This window comes from Mixophyes fleayi, chromosome 6, assembly GCF_038048845.1.
Source record: "Mixophyes fleayi isolate aMixFle1 chromosome 6, aMixFle1.hap1, whole genome shotgun sequence".
NCBI lineage: Eukaryota > Metazoa > Chordata > Amphibia > Anura > Limnodynastidae > Mixophyes > Mixophyes fleayi.
Genome location: NC_134407.1, coordinates 191,894,778 through 191,917,091, shown reverse-complemented (window position 1 = coordinate 191,917,091; position 22,314 = coordinate 191,894,778). Strand labels below are relative to the sequence as shown.

The 22,314-nt window shown below is 39.9% G+C and overlaps 1 protein-coding gene across 1 annotated transcript in view; it reads left to right on the top strand.

Moving 5' to 3' along the window:
* The window catches only part of ZNF335 (zinc finger protein 335), a 39,176-nt gene that overhangs the window by 967 nt on the left and 15,895 nt on the right, over positions 1-22,314 (top strand). The window contains exons 2-13 of the mRNA XM_075177719.1: positions 10,167-10,787; positions 11,816-12,017; positions 12,567-12,641; positions 13,642-13,860; positions 15,377-15,478; positions 15,631-15,759; positions 16,761-16,959; positions 17,276-17,453; positions 17,613-17,725; positions 17,961-17,979; positions 18,213-18,329; positions 20,381-20,457. Coding sequence (XP_075033820.1) covers positions 10,167-10,787; positions 11,816-12,017; positions 12,567-12,641; positions 13,642-13,860; positions 15,377-15,478; positions 15,631-15,759; positions 16,761-16,959; positions 17,276-17,453; positions 17,613-17,725; positions 17,961-17,979; positions 18,213-18,329; positions 20,381-20,457 — 2,051 coding nt within the window. The remainder of the gene's footprint in view (positions 1-10,166; positions 10,788-11,815; positions 12,018-12,566; positions 12,642-13,641; positions 13,861-15,376; positions 15,479-15,630; positions 15,760-16,760; positions 16,960-17,275; positions 17,454-17,612; positions 17,726-17,960; positions 17,980-18,212; positions 18,330-20,380; positions 20,458-22,314) is intronic.

The following is a 22,314-nucleotide window of genomic DNA, read 5'->3' as shown; positions in this document are numbered from 1 at the left end:
ACCTCAAAGCACTGGGGTCATCGGTTCAATTCTAACTTAGGCCGTATGTGTGTGCAATTTCTATGTTCTTCCTGTGTTTGTGTGGGTTTGTTCCCACATTCCATAGATTCGATGGTAGATTAATTGGCTTCTGACTTAACACTAGTGTGTGTACATATGGTAAGGAATATATGTAAGCTCCACTTAGGTAGGGACTGATATGAATGAATAAGAGGCCTATATATAGATGAAGGGGAGAAAGGCCCTTTCTCTGGTGGAACAGGGTGTTTTCGCGGGAGTTATGGCTTCTCCCTGTCTATCAAAGGGCTGTCAATTCCACTGCATTTGTGTGTACCGAGTGACGCATACTTCAGCAACGAGCGATTATCATTTCAAAGCTCATCGTATCTTTTCATTTGATTTTTAAACCAGACTAAATATGTTTTTCAACGATGGTTTGATGTCGTTCCAGTCCTGCAGTGTGTACGTACTCAGGAACAACCGTCCGACAATCCGATAGTTCCTCCAACTATTTACTGATTTGACGTGTCCATTTCTTCACTTCTGTTTTATTATGTTAACATTATTACATGTTTTCCTATACCTCCTGTGTATTGAAATTATGTTAAAATATAATAGCAGAGCAGGAATATATTTATATAAATATGTAATGATATGTATACTTTATAATTGTACCTATTATGCCCATTAATATGATAATGGCTGGCTAGAATATAGTCTGTACACCTGCGTCCACCCTGTGTCTGTACCACAGAAAATGTTTTTTCTTTTATTTTAGGCATATTTATCTAGCAAGTACAGCCAATAAACCAGAAAGTTGTTTACATTATCTTTTTATTTGTAAACATTATCCACATTTTTAAAACTAGATGTAAAGAAAGAAATACAATTCCTGACATTGCAGAGCATATTAATCTACCTAAATCAAATATTTTAAACTTCTGTAGTAATTATTATTTTAACGTTTAATCTGGCTACAGGCTTCAAATATAACTTTGTCATACATGTGAAACAAGTCCAGGTCATTTTTCTCCAGTTTGTGGAACTTTTTCATCACATCATCAATGTTGGCTCTCAGTTCTTTAAAATATTCGTTCAGCTTTTCCATCTTGTTGGCCACACCTTTTCCATCACCGGAAGTTATAGAAATATTGGTGCTTGTGCCTACCTTCTCTACTTTCGAACTTCCATCAGAAATGACGATGGTATCTAAATGAAGAAAGGAAAATTATTTTAATTATGTTTAATGAACAAACGTAAAACAACGTGGGGGTAAATGTATCAAGCTGAGAGTTTTCCGGCGGGTTTGAAAAACCAATCAGATTCTAGCTATCGGTTATTTAGTACATTCTACAAAATAATAGCTAGAATCTGAATGGTTGCTATAGGCAACATCTTCACTTTTCAAACTCGCCGGAAAACTCTCAGCTTGATACATTTACCCCATGGTTTTTAACAATGATGCAACTACCATTTGCTCACCTTGGACACTGCTTGAAAATCGGGTTATGCTGATGTCCCTCCTGGGTCTCACCAGGCATGCTGCCGTGTTGGTCCATACCAACTGAAATATAGGAGCCGTTTCTTAATATAACGGTACAGGTTACACCTTACGTTTTTTTTTTTTAAATCTTTTTAACAATGTTTAATTACCTTCTATTGGTTCCTCTTTTATTTTCGCAATTTCGATGCTACTGCATCTTCCATTTTTATTTTCTGTGTAGCTAAGCACCACATTTAATTGCACATTTTTCTTTCTGTAAACAGATGTCAGAGTTTTACTAATCATTATTGTTGCTGTTAATTACCAACATTTATTAACTAGTTATACAAAGTTTTAATAACCGCTTTTAATACTCACTTTTTTTTTTAATGTACGCTCGTGTTTCTTTTCAAGCTTTTCACCTAGCAGAGTTAGGAGCTTCTGCATTATTAGTTCCTTTCAGGGAATGAATTTTCGGTATCTCTTCTTTTGACAGTCATAGTCATGCTAGTTCAGCACACTCACCATTATCTCCATCTCCCTTGGACTCATTGGCTTGGCTCTTTTAACCTCCTCCAATTGCATCGCTGCTTCTTCTATATCCCCCTCCACCCCTCCATCGCTTCTTTCTTTTTTTTTTTAAACAAGTGTTTATTAACGGTAAAAAAAGAATTAACAGTGCAAAAGGATACATGTTATATCAAACAGAATACATTTAGTACATAGGCTAGTGAGGTAGAACTCTCCGTGTCTCGGAGATAAGATAGCTCAGATTCTAAGGAATAAAGACGGGCATTTTTTTTTTGTTTAAAAGAGAAGAAAGAAAAGAAGAAGGAAGAAAAAGAGGAAGATAAGCGAGAAGATGAGAGGTGGAGGGGAAAAAGGGGGGGAGCAAGGGGAGTCCCTCTTGAGTCAGAGGCAATGAGAAGGGGGGGAGAGGGCTACGTAAGGGGAGGGGGTACGATTAGGAGAAGGGGGAGCGGTATTGAAAATGAGACATCCAGGGGTCCCAAATCTTGTTAAAAGATTTGGCTGTGTTTTGTATAATGCTAGTCATGTATTCCATCTTATACGTGTGCCAAACCCTATTAGTTACAGCGGAGAATGAAGGAGGGGCAGCCTGTTTCCAATCTATGGCGATTTGACATGTGGCTGCTGAAATAATGTGACGAGCAAGTTTATTTTGGTGTCTAGCGGAGAATGAAGGAGGGGCAGCCTGTTTCCAATCTATGGCGATTTGACATGTGGCTGCTGAAATAATGTGACGAGCAAGTTTATTTTGGCCATCGCTTCTTTCTTGGTTCTGTTCATCCGCCATTTTATCACGTAATTACATACAGCTGGCAACAGACCGGCTCCTCTATAATTTTATAGACAAAGTCATGGTAAGCCAAACAAGTACCGCTCCTGCCTGCAGCACTTCAACACCTATGGGAAGCATTGTAAGCTGCAGTATACAGGAAGTCCGTCAACCTTGCATTATAGTGAACATTACCATTATGAACAGCTGTGACAACTGTAATTTTTATTTGTTATATACTAAAGTTTTTTCAAAAGTTTTTATATCTTTTATGTGTGCTCTATTTTACTTAAAATATTTATTTTGCTTTCCCTTCTTCATCCCATTTCTGATCTGCACACCAAAGGCGGGTCTCATACCGCTCTTGTCTTTAGGCCCAAATCAGTGCTTTCACTACATGCTGCCATACCGTGGAAGTATATGTTCGCCCTCAATTCTCAAATATCCGTTTTGATGTCCCAGCTTCACCCCATCTCTGCTGTCCATACCACTCCTGCCTATAGGCTGAAATCAGCATTTCTACTGTATACTGGCAATGTATGTATTTAGTCTGTGTTGATTTTAAGATGTTGATATGTTTAGTTTATATTGTAGTAAAAAAACAAACAAAAAAAGATGTTTTACTCCGAGGAGGAGGTTAAACTCGCCCTCAGCTCCCAGGAGCCTTCCAAAGCTCCGGTACCTGATGCCCTTCCCGTGTCCTACTATAAAACTTTTGCTTCCAAACTGTTTCTTAAACTTGCCCAGCTATTTAATTCTGTGTTTCATGGGGACCCCTTCCACCGGTACTCCACTGCCTCCATGATCATTGGCATACCAAAACTCGACAAGCAACATACATTATGGGAATTATACATTACGGGCAGCACGGTGGCTTAGTGGTTAGCACTTCTGCCTCACAGCACTGGGGTCATGAGTTCGATTTCCAAGCATGGCCTTATCTGTGAGGAGTTTGTATGTTCTCCCCGTGTTTGTGTGGGTTTCCTCCGGGTGCTCCAGGTTTGCTCCAACATTCCAAAAATATGCTAGTAGGTTAATTGGCTGCTATCAAATTGATCCTAGTCTGTGTGTGTGTGAATGTTAGGGAATTTAGACTGTAAGCTCCTATGGGGCAGGGACTGATGGTGAGTGAGTTCTCTGTACAGCGCTGCGGAATTAGTAGCGCTATATAAATAGCTGATGATGATGATGATGATTATGCTCCAATTTCCGCTCAATATCACTTCTCAACACTTTTATCAAGCTATTTGCCAAAAAATGTTCAAATTGAGTGAACAGAGTTCTGGCCGAATTAATTGACCCTGAGCAGGGGGGGTTTATCCCCAACAAACAGGCCTCTGACAATACCTGCAAAGTAATCAGTGTGATTCACTATATCAGCACAAAAAAGCTTCCCTCAGTTCTACTTGCCCTGGACACGGAGAAAGCGTTCAGTAGAGTTTCCTGGTTTTTTATGATTTCTGCGAGAGACGATTGACTTGTTAGGATGATTCTTACAGGCTATCCGTGTAACGGCGAGATCTCCAGACACATTCACCTGCTCAATGGCACCCGACAGGGTTGCCCGTTATCTCCCCTTCTTTTCGGCCTCTGCATCTAACCCCTGGCGGCCAAAATCCATTTTAACCCTGACATAACTGGAGTCCATCCCTGTTCGCTGATGACGTGCTTTAAATGTTGACAAGTTCGGTGGTCTCTCTCCTAAATCTAATGTCGGAACTGTCTAACGCTTTGGGACTCTTTCAATGCACAAGATAAATAATGCCAAGTCCGAGGCTCTTCATATCCCTCACGTGACCCGGGAAGGCCTGCAGCTCTTCTTTAAATTTCAATGGCGACCCCATTCTGTTTGATATCTGGGAGTGGCCATTACTAAACATTATTTTGAGCTTTACCACTCAAATTATTCACCCTTGCTAACCCACTTTCAGCAGTATCTCTCTAAATGGCATCCAGTGTACATCTCCTGGATCGGGAGAATCCAAGCTATAAAAATGAATGTACACCCATGTCTTCTATATTTAATTCAAACGCTTCCATCCCTGTGCCACATTATGTAATTGCTACCCTCCAGTCCTTGTTCAACTGCTTTATATGGGGAGACCGTAAACCCAGACTTGGTAAGACTCTGCTATCTAAGCCCAAGGAATCTGTGGATCTAGGACTCCCAATAATCCACAACTACTACTTAGCCACACAGCTCAGTCACGTCATCTCTTGACATATCAACCCCGGATTCATTCAATCTCAATCCAAGAAACTCTGTCCCCATTTAAACATAACTGTATTTACTCCGTTTATTGCAGTGGTAATATGTCAATCATGTACCATTCAATAACGACCTGACCAACCGCGCGCACCTCACGAGGTGGCCTGGGAACATGACCTCAGGATCTCCCTGGCCAGCGAGGAATGGTCCACAATCCACACCCGAATAGCAAAGGTCTCCATCAACGCTGGTCTTCAAGAGAAGTGCTGTAAGATTTATCCCTGTTGGTACAGGTACTCCTCACTTAACGACCGAGTTCCGTTCCTACGACTAGGTCGTTAAGCGAATTGGTCGCTAAGTGAGTACAGTACTGTTATATGCACCTACATGTATTGTAATCATTTTTATTGATTCTGAATGAAGAAATAGACTAAAGAAAACTATATTTTGTTAGTTTGCTTTACATTACATAACACTGCATAACAGAAAATAAACATGTGTACAGTAAAGCTCTACAAACAGCAGCAATTATAACAATGAGGACCCAGGGAGAACCTGGTCGTAACTCCGAGTGGTCATTAAATGGGTAGGTTAAGTGAGGAATGCCTGTATATGGTTCTGGAAAGACTCCACCACATGTTCCCCCTGGTGTCTGACCGCTGCTGGCAACTCTGTGGTGATAAAGGTGCCTTCCTCTACATCTAGTGAAATTGCCAGATAATTGGTGTACGGGTCCCTAGGGAACCCCTCCTACTCAATCAGCGAACCTCTCCACCCCCCATCCTTGGCCTGAGCTGATCAACCGTATAGGGTACGTCTCCTCCATGGAGTATATTACTGCCCTTCTAAACAATACTACCCCAGCGCTTCGCAACCTTTTCTCGCCCGAGACACACCAAAAGCAAAAATATTTTTTTAAAAAGCAGAAATTACCACTTGCGAGAATATCACACATACGTGATATATTCATTAATGTCACCCCCGTGATGTAGTAATAATAACTCTTTATTTCACAAAATATTTGACAAAGTAAACATATGGAACAAATGGTGAAATTATTTCCTTAAGGCAGGGTCTTCCTGGTAACCATAGTGTGACGCGTGTACCGCCATAAATCTTGTGCATTTTCTCCTGTTGGAGGCATTGCACTGCGGCACACTTAGCAACATTGTGTGGCACGCTGCGCTGGTTGAGGAGCACTGCTCTACTCAAATACCATTCAGTCCGGACCCCTTGGCTCCAATCTCGTCGTTCCTGGAACTGTTTGATTAAGACACGGCAACTCCACCGTACGACCCTACCATAGACAACTTGAAAACCCTGATTACCGAGTCTTCTCCCCGCCCAAGTCTCAGCCAGTACACTGAGGCTCCCTGACCTTGACCTTCATATATTGTCAATGCAGAACTTGTGCTATAGCCTCACAGGTCTCAGGTATGATCAAGCGCAGAACTTGCGGTCAAATTGTTGTGCTGTATTTGAGATCAGCAGTGTCCTTCCTGTGGCCAAAATCTCAGGGTAGCATCCAGTCTCTGCTCTGCATATATGGGTCTCCTTAAATGGGTGTCCCTCTGGATGAGTGGGGTGACAAGCTGGAGCAGCTCCTGGAATGTGGGATCATTCATCAGGGTTGTCCCGTATTTTGGAACTTTCAGAGCTTACCTGATATATTTGCGTAGTTAAACCACATATATAATTGTTCATGTCTTCTAATGCAGATATATTGTTGCCCCGCAGATAACACTTCATTTTAACATTTGGAAGTTCTTTATGACTGTAGAGTTTCAGTTTGCAGTAGTGTCTGTTCTCAAGTGCTATTCCATATCAAACCTTGATTTATGGTTCGGTTACTTACCTCTATCTAATTCCATTTAAATAATTCCTATCCAGTTTCAGCGTTTATAATAGACTTTGTATTGTGACACGTCGGGGGGCGGTAGGCGCCTTACTCACGTTCTATACACCGCTTGATTTTTTTTTTGAGTCTCTCCTCTGGAACCACTCGTTTCAACAAGTCCGATTCTTTCTTCTTCTTTCCCACCGGGTCTGCGTTTTGCATTGCTCTTGCCATAGTGAGAGGCAACGAACCATGAGCTTTCTGTTCATTAATTGTGGCCGTCATATTAAAATAAATCATAGAAATTGTGCAGTTGATGAACGTACACGATACACAAAGCTGCACAATAGAATGAATGGTGATGTATTGCCTTTTTCTGAATCTTTGTTTGTGGGTGTTGTGTGCGCTGAAGTTCAGCCTTTTGTTTAAATTTATTTATCATATTGTTACTGGGAGGTCCTATATCTGCAGAATGTGTACGGAATCACGATCGTTTAAGATGATTTTTATGACCGACAAAAACCACAGCTCCCACGGTAAAGCGAGTAAAAATCGTTTAAACCGTCTATAGCGTGTACAGATGAATGGGCTGCTGAGCGGAGCTTCAGTCGTTGGTAAATTGGCGAACGATATTGCATCCTTTAGAAACTTTCTGTAGTGTGTTTGCAGCCTTATTAAACTAAGTGTAGCTTGGTTTCAGTGGCCTATAGACAAATACTTTGCGTGTTACCTGTGAAATTGGCGTCATTTTCTGTATTCAGTCTTGGCTTGAAATCTTTTAGAGATTAGATTTTGGCTGTGTGAATAGAGAACAATGACCCCTTCCCTATGCCATTTACCAAGCACAAAATAATGAGTCACGATCAGTGTGCGGTGGCCCGAATACAGACATTGATATAGCTGTAAGTGTTTGTAAATAAAATGTAAGCTCTATTCCAGACATGCATATAGATAGACGGGGGAGGGTTTCAGCGATTGCTTTCTTTGAGTCACACCTGGGACCTGATCACTTCCTCTGCAATGATTCACATACATATTGGATATATGTCACATAAAACCAGACACAGGACATCACCTTGTTCCTCTCTAATCATCACTGGGGCTTTCCACAAAGTTTCACCCACCCTCTTCTTTCGGGTTTGTGTTATTTAAAGCAATAAATTTAAATAATATGCCTGACAGGCATAGAAACAGACAGGGAATATCAAGTAGAGACATTCCTGTATACATATCTACTGGCATCAGTGTGTTGTAATCTATTGTCCCAAGGCAAGGCTGGGTAGACCTATTCCGTAATAGAATAATACTGGCTGTTAATTACGTACGAAAGAGAAGATATAAAAACATTGTAACTTGTCATTCAATACGTTTGTGAAGCAAAATTTGTGTGGGAAGTTCTGTTAATTCAATCCTTTGTGTAATTTTAGGGTCAGACTTGGGCTGTCTGCAATGGTTTGTAGTAGTATTAATGTAACTGGCCTGACCTTGATTCTTTTTTGAAAGCAAACAAACGGATCTGCCTGATCGATTCATGACCATATTTGATCAAGTTGGTCTGAAAAATCTGGTTGTCCAATTGCATTGACCTACCACAATAATAAGTCTTCTCTGTAAGCACATGATAAAGGTCTGCAGCCCACATTGTGTGTATTTCTGTCATTTACAAATTAAATTGGGAACACAACCCTGAACTTTAAAAGTAAAGGGATAACTACACCCAAAACTAACAATGTAGTTTTGGGCACAATTAGGTGAGACCAATAAGGCATACTTGTCAACTTTTACATCCTCTACTCCGGACAGGTGGAGGGGGCGTGGTGATGCGATCATGTCACCGTTGCCCCGTCCTATGCTATGTAAGGCAGTGAATCGGCCTAATGACGAGCATTGCATCATTAAGCACCACCTTCGGCAGAAGCGTGTCTGCTCCCCTGGGATGTCTCTCCGAAACTCGGGAGCTTCCTAGACATTCTGAGAGAATGGGCAAGTATGCTCTCCCCAGATCCTCTAATCCAGTTGTTTCATGATGTCTGGAACAGGAGATCCTCCCTCACTCGTATTGATAAAAACCAATCTTTTGTACTGGTTATAGCGAATGCATGAGAAATAGGTCATGTTGTTTTTCTAAAACTTACTCCGTGTTAAAATTTCTAATGCAGTTTTCAGACATTAGTTAGCATCCGAAAAGTGCACTAAACACAGATGGGTCTGAACAAGCCCTGAGCTTTTAGGCTGTTTGTGTGATACAAAAAATAAATAAATGTGTTTTGTTTTTTTTGTTGTTTTTTTTGTATTAAACTTTATTTTAACCAACATTTGCAGGAATATAGACGTGAATACTGTAGGATGTCTACTTTCAGACAATGTATGGGTTTGGATGGCTGCATTGAATTTTGAAATATATAATACATTCAAAATTTGTCTAATCACATGAGGAGTAAAAGTCAGCGACCCTCAGGGAGCAAAGGCCTACTGTCCAGGAATATGTGGGAGACCTCCTGAAAGAACAGACATGTCTCCCAGAGAGCATTTACCTGCCGCTTGCATTGCGTTATCACGCCTTGCACAACTCTCTAAACACCTAGGGGGTATATTTACTAATCTGCGGGTCAGATTCTAGTTAACATTTGTTTAGTACATTCTACAAAATGACAGCTAGAATCTGATTGGTTGCAATAGGCAACATCTCCACTTTTTCAGACCCACAGTTTAGTAAAGTCCTTATCACTCCCCTGCCACTGAGTTCACTGGGGTGGTGGGGCTTGATGAAGAGCTTGCTTTGCCAACTTGATTAAGCACATAACGTTGTCCAGCCCCGACCTGATCCTTCCTCTGCTTCCCATCACCATGAAGTAATGTATGGATTCAAGGCTTGCTGAATTTCAGGCTGCTTAGTAGGTAATCCATATTGAAAACTTAAGTACTCAAAGGGACCCATTTACTAATCTTCATATTAAGGGTAAAATATGCACTGAATCACTGCAACCAATCAGCAATTAGCTTTTAGCACAAGTTAGACAATGAAAGCAAAAGCCCGATTGGCTGCTAAGGTTTAGTGCAAGCTTTTGACTTAAATACATTGTTGGTTAATGAGTTTGCGTTTGGGGGAAATACACTCCTGTGACTTGTTACTCTTATTTAAAGACCAGAGAATGCTTATACGTGGTCAGTTTAGGTGATTTAGTTTTAATGTCTGCTTGTATATAAAAGATTATTCCCTCTTGTTGTAATTAACAGTGGTTTCGTTTTTTGTACAGTTGTTTAGTGTCTTTAAAATTCAGAGCTAATGTAATCTATTCTTATGTACCTTTATTGTCACACATTTCTTTCTATACAGACTAATAATCTTAAAATGGATAATGAGGGAGAAATTCTAGAGCAAACAAGCACTGATACAGTGCAAGAGGAAGCCGCTGTGTCATTGGGTGCAGATGACTTTGTCCAGCCAAACCCACAGGTTCCTTCAACATCACCAGAAACCAGCGATACATCAGATGCACAGAAACTTAAGTTAAGTTTGCTTAACTTGGAGAAACCTGAATTAAATATGGAACTCCATTGTAATGAAATGGATACACAAGATGCATGCGGGAAACAGAGATCGGAGAAAGTTGAGGTACAGGAGCGAACCATCGAACAGAGCATAGATCACATGGACACAGGAGAATCCCATGAACAGATCAATCAGGAAATTCATATAAGAACAACCTCTGATAATATAAGTGCACCTGAGATTGGCCTACAACAAATCCAAACAATCGTAGCTGCACAGGAAATAGTGTCAGAAGCGACCACAAGAGACATTATCGTGCAAGAGACTTGTATAGAGCAGAGTCCAGATAACGTAGATATTCAGCAGCCTGCAGCGAGTACCAGTAGTGTCAGCATTCCAGATCCTGCGGGGAAGCAGACCGCAGACTCCATAGTGCCAGATGTTGCCATGCATCATGACTACACCGTATGTTTTTACTAAACAATACTATTACTTGTACGTTCTGTTGACGTATGCAAGCTGCTTGTGGAAAATAACACTGAAGTAAAAATAAAAGATGTGGCACTCATCATTAAGCTTTAACGTGTTGCCACAGCTAATCCATATAATGGTCATAGAGATATCGGGCCTGATTCATTAAGGAAAGTTAAGCAAAAAATTTAGTCAGTTTTCTTACTCAAGTTTTCTGGGCACAACTATGTTGCAATGCAAGGGGTGCAAATGAGTTTATTATTTTGCACATAAGGAAAACACTTGCTGTTATTTCATCTAACACACAAATACTTGATAGCTTATTTGTACACTGAAATTTAAAGTTGATCTAGGACATGCCCTACCCCAACTATAAATCTGCCGTCACATTTTAAATTTGCCTCCCCCCTCCAATGCCAACATGGTTTTGCCTTACTTTTGCTTTACTTTCCTTAATGAATCAGGACCATCATCTTTGCCTTTGTTGTGAAGGCCTCAAAACGCCAGAATTGTAGCCTATAAAAGCCGAAGGGGTGCAGTAGAGGGGGCAATCCATTAAACCCTCCTTTTGCTTTTATTAGCGGCCCAGTGAACCCTGAATAAGATATTTTGTATTACACATTATGATACACACCTGTGCCCCCGTTGTGCAGGGTGTCCATGAGAAGGGGTGTGTTCATGGTAACGGGAGGTTTAATACAAGGGTGTACTTGTCCTTTAAGGGCTAGCTTTTCTGAAACCAGTTGTGATATCTATTGTGTCATTCATGAAAGTGCATAAAACAAAAATCCAAACTCTTGCGTATTATGTAGCAATAATTGTGATATGGTTTGTCCATATTTTTACTGGCATAAATATTGTAGAACTTGTGGAAATAATGTAGTTATTTTTTTACTAAAATAATGGCAAATATGGTATGGGAATATTTTAGTTTAGTCTTCCTGTTCTCAATCCTGCTTATTCTTTAAAACGTAAGCGTTTCATTCATTTTTCAGCCTTAACCACACAATTTTCTGTTTCAGGAGGCAATATCAAATGCACAGATGCTTTCTTGTCAGCCTGACTCCTGCTCTGTTCCTGGGGTCTGCAGCATCTGTCAGTCATTGCTCACCCAGAATCCTCGCTCGGTCCTCTTACCCTCTGAGGTCTCCGTTGCTGCCTATTCTGCAAACTCTGCTGTGGATCAGATCTTACATGGCTCAATCAACCCCCAGCTTATCCAGGGTATAGAAATAAACATTTTTGAGTCATTTCATTCCATTTCTCTTTGCTCTCTGTACATGTATTGTCATCCGCACTGTGACTCAGAACCACTTGTTCCAAGTTTACCTCAGGCTGTCAGTCTGATTCTGTCCCCATGTGAACTCAGTGTTTACTTAGAACTGGGCCATGCCTTGTGCCTTCAATAAAGAGGGCTATGAATTCACATCACGCCTGAAGAAGCGGGAAAATTATTTTGTTCTATATAAAAATAAATAGCGCAAATATCTCACAATGAAATCTGCAGGCTATATACACAACACTATTGATCCAATTAACCACTATTGTACAATCACCCTGTGTGGCTAAATTGGTAACACATATTGGCACAATAGTCCCCTGTGTAGTCGGCTTTCGCAGTTCACCATTTCTGTTGTTTATATTTATATATATATATATATATATATATATATATATATATATATATATATATATATATATATATATATATATATATATATATTGTGTGTGTATGTATGTATAGAGATTGAGATATATTCATTTTATTTCCAGGCTGCATTGTCACAAGTACTGAAGGCAGAAATTCTGAGATTACCCAATACCTGATCCTGCAGGAACCAGAGGGAGGTAAGCAGAGCTCTCCCCTTGTATAACAGGATATATTGTGTAGTATTGGTTGTTTCGTGTGTTCGCAGTGTAATTAGGAAAAATCCTGTGAGTCTCTGCATACTAGGGGTATATTTACTAAACTGTGAGTTTGAAAAAGTGGAGATGTTGCCTATAGCAACCAATCAGATTCTAGCTATCATTTTGTAGAATGTACTAAATAAATGACAGCTAGAATCTGATTGGTTGCTATAGGCAACCTCTCCACTTTTTCAACCTGCAGTTTAGTAAATATATTGTGTAATGCTACCAGCATCCAAATAAAAGTTCTGTTTCTTAGCACTGAATGTGTTTGAATCATGGGGAATTTTTTTTTTTTTTTAAGTCTGACTCATGGTAGGCTTGGATTATGGGGGTTATTAAAGTAAATATTTTCATATCTCTGTGTTATTGCTCTTGTCATTTATCACTCACTGTGCTGTTGAGCTGTGTGTGTGATGGTTGCAATTGTTACTTTGGGATGATTGTGGATATGTTAGAGGATGAGCAGGGAGATGGTGTCCTGGGGGTGCCACCTCCTACAACCACTTATATCAGGTATATTTTAGACACAAGTGAAAAGTATTTTATTTTATTGGGGTGTTATTTATTTATTGGGGGTATTGACCATGGATACGCAGAGAGATACAAAAGTGTGCAGTCCAGTGTATGTTTGATACTTAAAATAAATAAATGTATATGCGCATAGCAGAAATCGGTAACCAAAACAGCATATCTCCCAAAGAGGTATAGCAGTGCGAATAGTCACACACAGGGGGTCAGAACCAGTGCAGGTAATCGGACAGTAGCCTAGGTTACGGCCCTGGTTGGAATCATACCCATGTGACCAGTCATGTGAGTCAGCAATACTAACCACTCATGTGAATGGCCAAGTTATGTGAGCATTGAGCCAGTCTGGCCTTAGTGTGCAGAGAGCATGGTATTTGGAAACTCTTTGTATAACGCTGTGTATATTATATAGCTCCTACTAGTTACCCTTTGACTGTGAGCCCAGACGCTGTGGATGAGATGTCCCCATCACGTTCCTCTGGCGTTCCTGAGGCAATGTCTGACTTGGAGGCTTTGGAAGGAATGATGGAAGTGGTCGTGGTCCAGCAGTATAAGTGCAAGATGTGCCAATACAAGAGTGTGTCTAAATCCACCCTCCTCCGCCATGTGAAAGAGCGACATGTTCAAACAGGTAGAGGAATCCATTATAATGTACAGATATCGGGGCATCAACATAACTATATTAGCAGTAGATCTAAATTTATTTAGATTTGCACAAATCAGCGAGTTACAAATATGGACTGAAAGGTGTCCATTTCCATGTCTTTACTCCCTGTTTCTTGGTGCAGGTTTTATCTGCTACTACTAATTGGGGAGCACTAGATTTTTTTTTTATTGACAGCAGGTTCTAGTTTATAATGCACTCTGACAATGACACAGATGTCTATAATCATATTGCCAGGATAAGTATTTTTTAATACATTTCACACAAGCGTTTTTCAAAGTAACATTAAGAACAAAATGTGACCAGTTGAAGGAGCGCCCAAAGCATTCTTGGACCTCTGTTTAAGAACCCTGACACAGAGGATACGTTTCCTTTCACTGATTAATGCTCCGTATGACTAAAACACAACTTGTCATTATTCTCCCTTCTACATTCATTGTCCTGGTCCAACATAATGATCACCGTAGATAATGGAACATCTCCCGCTCTAAATCTTTTGCTGAACAGATTGGCTTCACTTATAGAACTTTTCCTCTCTCAGCATCCCTGCCTGTCACTACAGTGTCTGTTTATCATATAAAGAATGCAATGTAAATCCTTATAAGAATACAAAATAGATCTACGTTTAAGAGAAGAGAAAAATATTACAACATTGTAGGAGAAAAATAGAGGCAACTGTTAAAAAAAACTAGTAACAGTCCAGAAAGTGCTGCAAATCACCTGTAGTAAATGGTCTGTCTTTTAGTGTGCTGCTTTATATTGTCTCATTTATTTCCTAACTTGCATAGCCCTTAATAGTGCTCACATCACATATCTTGTGTGCAAATAATGACCTAACTTGTGCTCTATTTTACCTTCTACCTCTCTGATAACCTCTTCTCTTTTATGCCTCAAGGACCATTTTTGCATTGCCCCTATATTCTTTTTTTTCTTCTTTTAAGATTTTAATAAATACGTATATATGTAACTAAACATACAATAGATAGAAATATTTATGCTTAATCCGTACATTTGATAAATAGACAAAAAGATAAAAGTAAGTAAGAACATTGTCTAAAAAGACATGGAGTCAGACGTAAAAGGAATAGACAGGATGAAAATAAATTGGTGGTGGAGGGAGAAGGGGAGGGACGGGTACACAGTTTTATTGAGAAATAAATGGGTTTCACCTCATAATTAAAAAAAATAAAAATAAATTACAAACCTGGATAAACATAATAAAAAATATACGTGCAATTTTAAAATAAGGGCTGCCTGCCCCCCCTATAACTCTGCCGTCTTATGCACTGGCCTGTGTGGCTTTTCTTTACAACCAGACCTGACTGGTCCTTTGTTCCCTTCCTTCACGAGAACTTAAGAATGAGCACTCGCTGCTCACTTCAATCTGCATTCACATTACTGAAGTCCCTTACCTTGTTCATTATCTCGGCTTTGTAACACATAAATTGTTTTCGTTTTGTTTTTTTCACTGTTTGTCCTTCAGTCAGCAAAGATGAAAAGGTGTCCCACAAAGTGGTACGGCCCCGGGAAGATGAGGAAGAAGATGATGATATTGTGGATGCTGGAGCCATAGATGATCCAGACGGTAAAGAATTTTTTTTAAAATGTTAAAGCTCTTGAGTTTATCATATAGGAAATCATTGCTGAAGCACTGATTAGGAAGTTTTCTTAAAGGGCCAAATTTGTATTTATTTCTTACGTTCTGTAACTTGATTTCGCTGTGTTTCTTTATCACAGGAGATAGTGACTACAGTCCAGGAGAAGATGTGACCCGCAGTCATCAGTTTGAGTCCGTTAATGGAGCTCTAGCAAAAGAGAGGCCACGTAGACGTCCCGGACGCCCACGCAAGATTCCACGCATACAAGGTTCAGTATATAGCTCCACCACAGCAATTTTCCTATGATCTAAGTAATATGAATATGTATCAAAGCCCATGTATCCTTACGATAAACACTATACATATAATAATGAGTTATTAGATGTAGCCATATGTGTCCAGTATAATGTGTAGCATTTCTTTAGTAGTAAGCAAACATCTTTAGTTGGGTGGGTTTTCTCTGTCTTGCATCACTCTGGAGAAGTGCATATGGTTAGGTCTGAGTAACGGGTCTCTGATGTAAGAAATGTTTTGTACAGTCTGCTAATTGATGAATTCATAACACTGAAATTGCTGTGATTTTGAAGGAGTCCTAATGCGCGCTTTTTCATTTTAAGCTTTTTGTCCCATCACCAATCCCCTTTTAATCACTGAATTCCAGGAGTGGCTATGGCCGGTTTGTGAAAAACCATCTTCATTAAAATTTACTATTTAAAAAAAATCTAGTGAAAAGTTAGGCTAAGCAAAACAATGCATTTTACATTCATGCTCTATATAATTCCAATGTATGTTAAGTACATTTCTTCTTAAATCTTATGTAAGAGATGGCTATTAATACATGTGGAAATGATCAGTGGCTGAACACCGATTCCACAATCTTATTGTTTTCTGACTGGTAGCCTCTATATTGAGGAGGCCTCAGTTAGCTGTTGTGTATACAAAGAGCCAATAAAGTTCCATGATAATGGAATTGTCTATCTGTTTCTTCGTTTTTGGAGAGCATACTGTACATACTTTATAGACTCTGGAAAGCTATGGCATATATTGTTGCAAATATTGCAGTTTAATGCAAGACATAAGTGAATTGGATAATGGGACAGACTTTCATGGACCTAAGGCAACATCCAGTGAGCAACTGCTTAATGAAGGAACACAAATATTCTATCATCCGAGAATAGGCAAGATAAAACAGCTCATCCTCCTCTGCAACATGACAGGTAATGTTTTCAGATATAGATACATCTTATACTTACTCTTTGCTTCTTACAGGCCCTGAACTAGGTAGCGGCCCTCCACCAGTGTCTAAAACGGACAAGCAAGCCGAGATTAGTGTTATCCTCTCTGACCTTGAAAATCTGGACCCTTCCGCTCTTCCTCCCAAAGAAGAGCAGAAGCCACCTACTCGACCTCGTGGACGTCCCCCCAAACACTTCAGGGGTAGAAAGTATCGTCGATATAGAGGCCGGAGGTCAGTGTACAGTGAGACTGTGGGGCTTGATTTGAGTGTGGCCCCTAGTTCAGTAACCAGTCTTAGTGATGAATGTAGCAGTAACTTGTGTAAATAAACATGCCATACAAAGGTCGGTGACCATTTGCCAGAAAGGTGATGAACAGCGCTGGTCTTACTTGGCGACACTTAGATGGCTGGGGTGGCATAACGTGTTTTTTAAGCTCAGGCTGGTCACTTATGTGTTGGATTGTATGGCTTTTAGATCTAAGGGGCCTCTCAAGTGCTGGACATGCATATGTTATCTTTTGTCTGTGTTGGATTTTGTGTATTGCAGGTATTATAGACCACCAATTAAGCCATTGCTCAGACCGTTTATCTGTCGTGTCTGTGGCTCCCGTTTCCTTACACAACAAGATTATACTTTCCACGTGAACTCGCATGATGGCAATGAGCCGCAAACATTTAGGTGCCAGCAGTGTAACTACCAATGTCGAAGGTGGTCTTCACTAAAGGTGAGCTGGTTTGGGAAGGGGCTAACTGGGGTTGAGGGCTGCAGTAATGATACGTTTGTGGCAAGTGTTCTGGAAACGTTTTCTGTGCGTTGTTTTGTTTTGATTTATGTGGTGTTTTTAAGTAGTGTTTATATGGCATCTTATTTCTTCTCCCACTAGGAGCACATGTTTAACCACCAGGGGAGCAAGCCACACAAATGTGATCAGTGTGAGTACACTAGTGTGTACAAGAAGGATGTGATCAGACACTCTGCTGTGCACCAGCAGGAGCGGTAAGCTTGTATAGGGCAATGTACTGTATGTTTGGACCCCAGTATGTGTACCTTGGTACGTGATACTTGGCTGCATTGACTAATGTGGTAAAAATGCATATTAGTAGTACAAATGTAACACTGGGACCAGGAATGCAGTTTATTTTCTGAATACTAAATTCCAGTATAAATGTAAAGAGTTTTGTTCTAGATTTACAATAACCTTTCTCTTTTTTGTTTTTCTTTTACATTTCAGAAAGAAGAAACCTTTGCTGGTGAGACCATTAACCTTTGTTACTACCCATCCTGCTATTCTCTTTATTGTTATCTAACTCCCCATGGTTTCTTAGTAAAGCTGCATCTCGCTCCTTCATTTGCTAACGCTGGCGCTTTTAGATATTCTGTCAGGTCAATGTTTCCTCTTCACATGTGTTGGGCTCTTGCTATGTTGGGTGACCTGTACTTCCCTCCTCTCCTTGCACACTCATGCTCTTCTCTCTCCATGCAGACTGTGAAGTCCACCTCTTACCCGTGTCCTGTATGTAACCGTGTATATAACATGCAGAAGCGACTGACGCAGCACATGAAGACGCACAGTAATGAGAAACCACACATGTGTGATAAGGTAACTGTCCTGTATGGCAACCAGAGTGGGGCGAGGGTTTGTTCCATGTCAGACTGTCACACTGCCATTTATGAAGGACTGGGAAACAATGTCCTGGAACTGATATAGACCCTGCTCCAGCCTAGCTCTTTATCAGGAGGCAACAATAGTCTTACTCAGCCCCGAGCAGGCAGTAGTAGTGGGGACACATACTGGTCGACTGGCAATGAGGAATAAACCTTTTTTGTTCTAAAAATGTGTTCCCAATAAAACTGCATACAAAGGAGGGAGCGCACTACAGTGATCCTAGTAGTTACTGGGAGATTGGGCTGAGTTTCAGTATATTTATCCGTACAAGCTGCAATAAAGCTTTGAATCGGCAGCTCCAAGTGAACAAATGGACAGTGGCTTCTTGTTGCATCTCTGTCCTCCTGCCTCACACTAACTCAACTCAAGGTGATGGGAGCTAATCACCCTGCATCCTGGACATTAGGATATGCAGGGACCAGCGCACACACACACCTGGGGGTAAATGTATCAAGCTGAGAGTTTTCCGGCAAGTTTGAAAAACCAATCCGATTCTAGCTATCATTTATTTAGTACATTCTACAAAATGATAGCTGGAATCTGATTGGTTGCTATAGGCAACATCTCCAGTTTTCAAACCTGCTGGAAAACTCTCAGCTTGATACATTTACCCCCTGGTTTCTTAAGGTTAACACCAGATTTGTTGATTTTTTTTTCATTTTCCTGAGAAGAAGTCGGACCCCAGTCTCCAGCTAGAACTCTCTCTGGAACCATTTTAAAACCTCTTGCAGGATTGAAAAATGACTAATCCAAGATACCTTCTGGGTTAGTCAATCACTGCTGATTTCCAATCTACAGCTCTTGACTTAACACAGCACAGGGGCATTGAATAGATCATATACACAGTTTGAGTCTAGTCTCCTTAGGACCCCCTGCTGAAACATGCAGAGTGAAAGCTTAAACTGGCTTCCGTGGAACAAAGGATTATTGCCATTGCTGGCAGGGAGTAATCATAGGGGATTATACACAATGGACAAAAATAGGCTTTGTACATTTTAAGGGATCCTGGTAGAAACAGGGAAAGCACGCAATCCTTCCCAGATAAATACAGAGAAATGTAATACAGTGTATCACACATATAGTAAAGCGGTGGGGATGACATGGTAAACATGGGAGCTAAATGCATTGGTTGGCACCATTAGTATTACTGCGGGCTAGGTTCTACTTCCACGGTGAATAGAATACAGTTGAAGAGAACAGAGATGGAATGGATGGAAAGGATTTCTTAATACTTGTTGACAGTAAGCAGCACACAGTGGCTGCAAGTTAATCCTGAGATGTATATTAAAGGAGATAAATGGGCGTGATGTAAACATAGTATTACCATTGTAAAAGGCACAAGTTAGACAACCTCTAAAATATGGTTCACTGTTTTGGGCCCCTCACAGAAAGAAGGAAATAGGAGAGCTGTAGAGGGTTCAGAGGTATTTAAAAAGGAAATGGAAGGTTTAAATTATAAAGAAATTGAACAAGCTAGGTTTGTTTGTTTTGAATCCCAGTTAACCCCTTCCCAATAAGTATAAATACATCCAAGGTCTTTACAAAGCTTTATAGAATGAGCTTTTCTAGCAAGGATAATACTGAGGACAAGATGTAATCCATTACTGTCGCCGTGAGCACAGGAAAGGATTCTTTACTGTAAGGGCAGTAAAACGCTGAAATTCCTTGTCACATGAGACTGTGGTGGCAAATTCTCTAACATTTAAAAAATAGATTGGATGTTTTTCTTACAGGAAATAGCATCTGTATCTATAATTCTTAGAAGACATTATGGGGTGATTGATCCGTGGAATTTATACAATGACCATTTTCGGGTCAAGAGAAACATATTTTTCCCCTGTGAGGATAATATGGCATCTGTCAAACTTGGGGGATTTTATTTTGTCTTCCTCTGGGTTAACACAATTAGAAACTTTGTAAGGTTGACCCTTATTGACCTGATTTTTTTTTTTTTTAATCCTACTAACTGTGGTGCTCTCTTTCAGTGTGGTAAAGCCTTTAAGAAGAGATACACATTTAAGATGCATCTTTTGACTCATCTACATTGTGTGGACGAAAACAGGTAAAGTCCAGTACTTGAATATTTAAAGTATACACCTGTATATTGGCTTATTCATGTGTAAGATTTTACCTTTTCTACACAGATTTATACAAGCACCATATTAAATTAATACCCAGTTACTCTATGCTATACAGACGATATCACAAACCTTGTCAATATTATCCCTGCAGAGTCCAGCTATTCACTAATATTACTATAATATAACATTTACTGTCACCGTTTTGCACAAATAACTCATGTTATTTAATATAATTCCACATAATATTTTGGTGGCATTTTCTGTTAAGAGCTAAGTAGACCATGCATCATGGCAGATCACAGTGGGTTCCCATCATGGGGAAATAATACATTATTGGGGATGAATTATTATTTTAATTATCAAGAACCCCCCTCCTCACCCAAACACGGTACGAGAATGAAGCTCGAACGGAAGCAGAAGTGCATAATTATTTGGTCATTTACTGTGTCTGTCGGGGTGATATTGTCACTTACCTGAACCGCATCTGGCTATAGTGAAAGTCAAAATATAACGTTATGGCCTTAGGTGACACACAGCACAGTGATTGTGGGATAATAAATATACAACCAATATTCGTACAGTAAGGCTACTACTTGTCTTATGCACCTGTTTGAGAGTGCACAACCTAAAGAGAAAAGCAAAAGCGCCACACATAGTGTAGCATGTAAAGCATCAGTGATTCATAAAAGATGTAGTGAGTAACCGCGTACCAGAAAAGTAATATGGGATAGCTTCTCTGATATGAATATGGACTGCAGAGCAGAGGACCTCCTCTTCAACCTCGCAATGTCAGATCCACACCGAGAACCTAATTCCACAGAGGAGGCTGAAAATTCCACAAAATAAGGAAAATATAATGTAACACAGTTGTGGTTACAATGTGAATAGATTCCCTATAAATGTGCATGCTAAAACATAATGGTTCCTAAAGCCTGTATTAAAAAAGAGGAACTTCTAGTAAAAATCCCAATAAACTTTAATATCCAATACTAAAATACATTTTATTGCCCGTACATTATTTTCTTTTCTGTTTCATTTGACTGTAATCTGTAATTTCCATGTATATATCCACACTTTGTCAGCAACTGTTATTACTGGTGTTAAACTCTTGGTTAATGAAGCAAATTTTATGTCTCTAAATCCCTTTGATCATCTGACCAATCTGACCACACGTGGCTTGTTTTTTTGTGAATGAGTCTCACTATGCCTTAGGAGAAGACTAGGGGGGGTGTGCAACTGTGATTTTCTTCCTTAGTGATGACAAAGTGTAGAAAAATCACAGTTCTACAACACAGTGGAGCAGACAGTGAACTGTATCTAAGGGTTACAAGCAACAATCTTTCATCCAGGATCTGTATTTCTTATCTCACTGCCCTGGGTATTGCCATTTGTTTATATCTGTTTAGTTCTTTGTTTGCCTTAGTCCCTTATTATCAGACCCTATTCAGATCTCACAATGTTTACCAAAATATTTTCGTTATTATGTTTACACAGTACTATTGTTAGGGGCATATTCAATTGTTGGCGCTACTGCCTAAAGTAATGCGGCGCGTGCACTATTACCGTCATTGCGGTAATAGTGCGCGTAAATAACGTTATTACGGTACATTTCACGCTGGATTTCAGCTCGCGGCTCAGAATTATAACATTCTTAAAGCTCCCACCTTCATCCATATTTCCACTTCTCTAAGTAGTCCCCTATTTATTTTTTTTAACTCAAAATATTTATTATATGAAAGCATAAGTGACACATACAGAAAGAAATAAGAAACTTGAATGAAGCATTCAAGATACAAGTATCCACTAGTGTCACTTTCCATAATAGAAATCTGTATTCC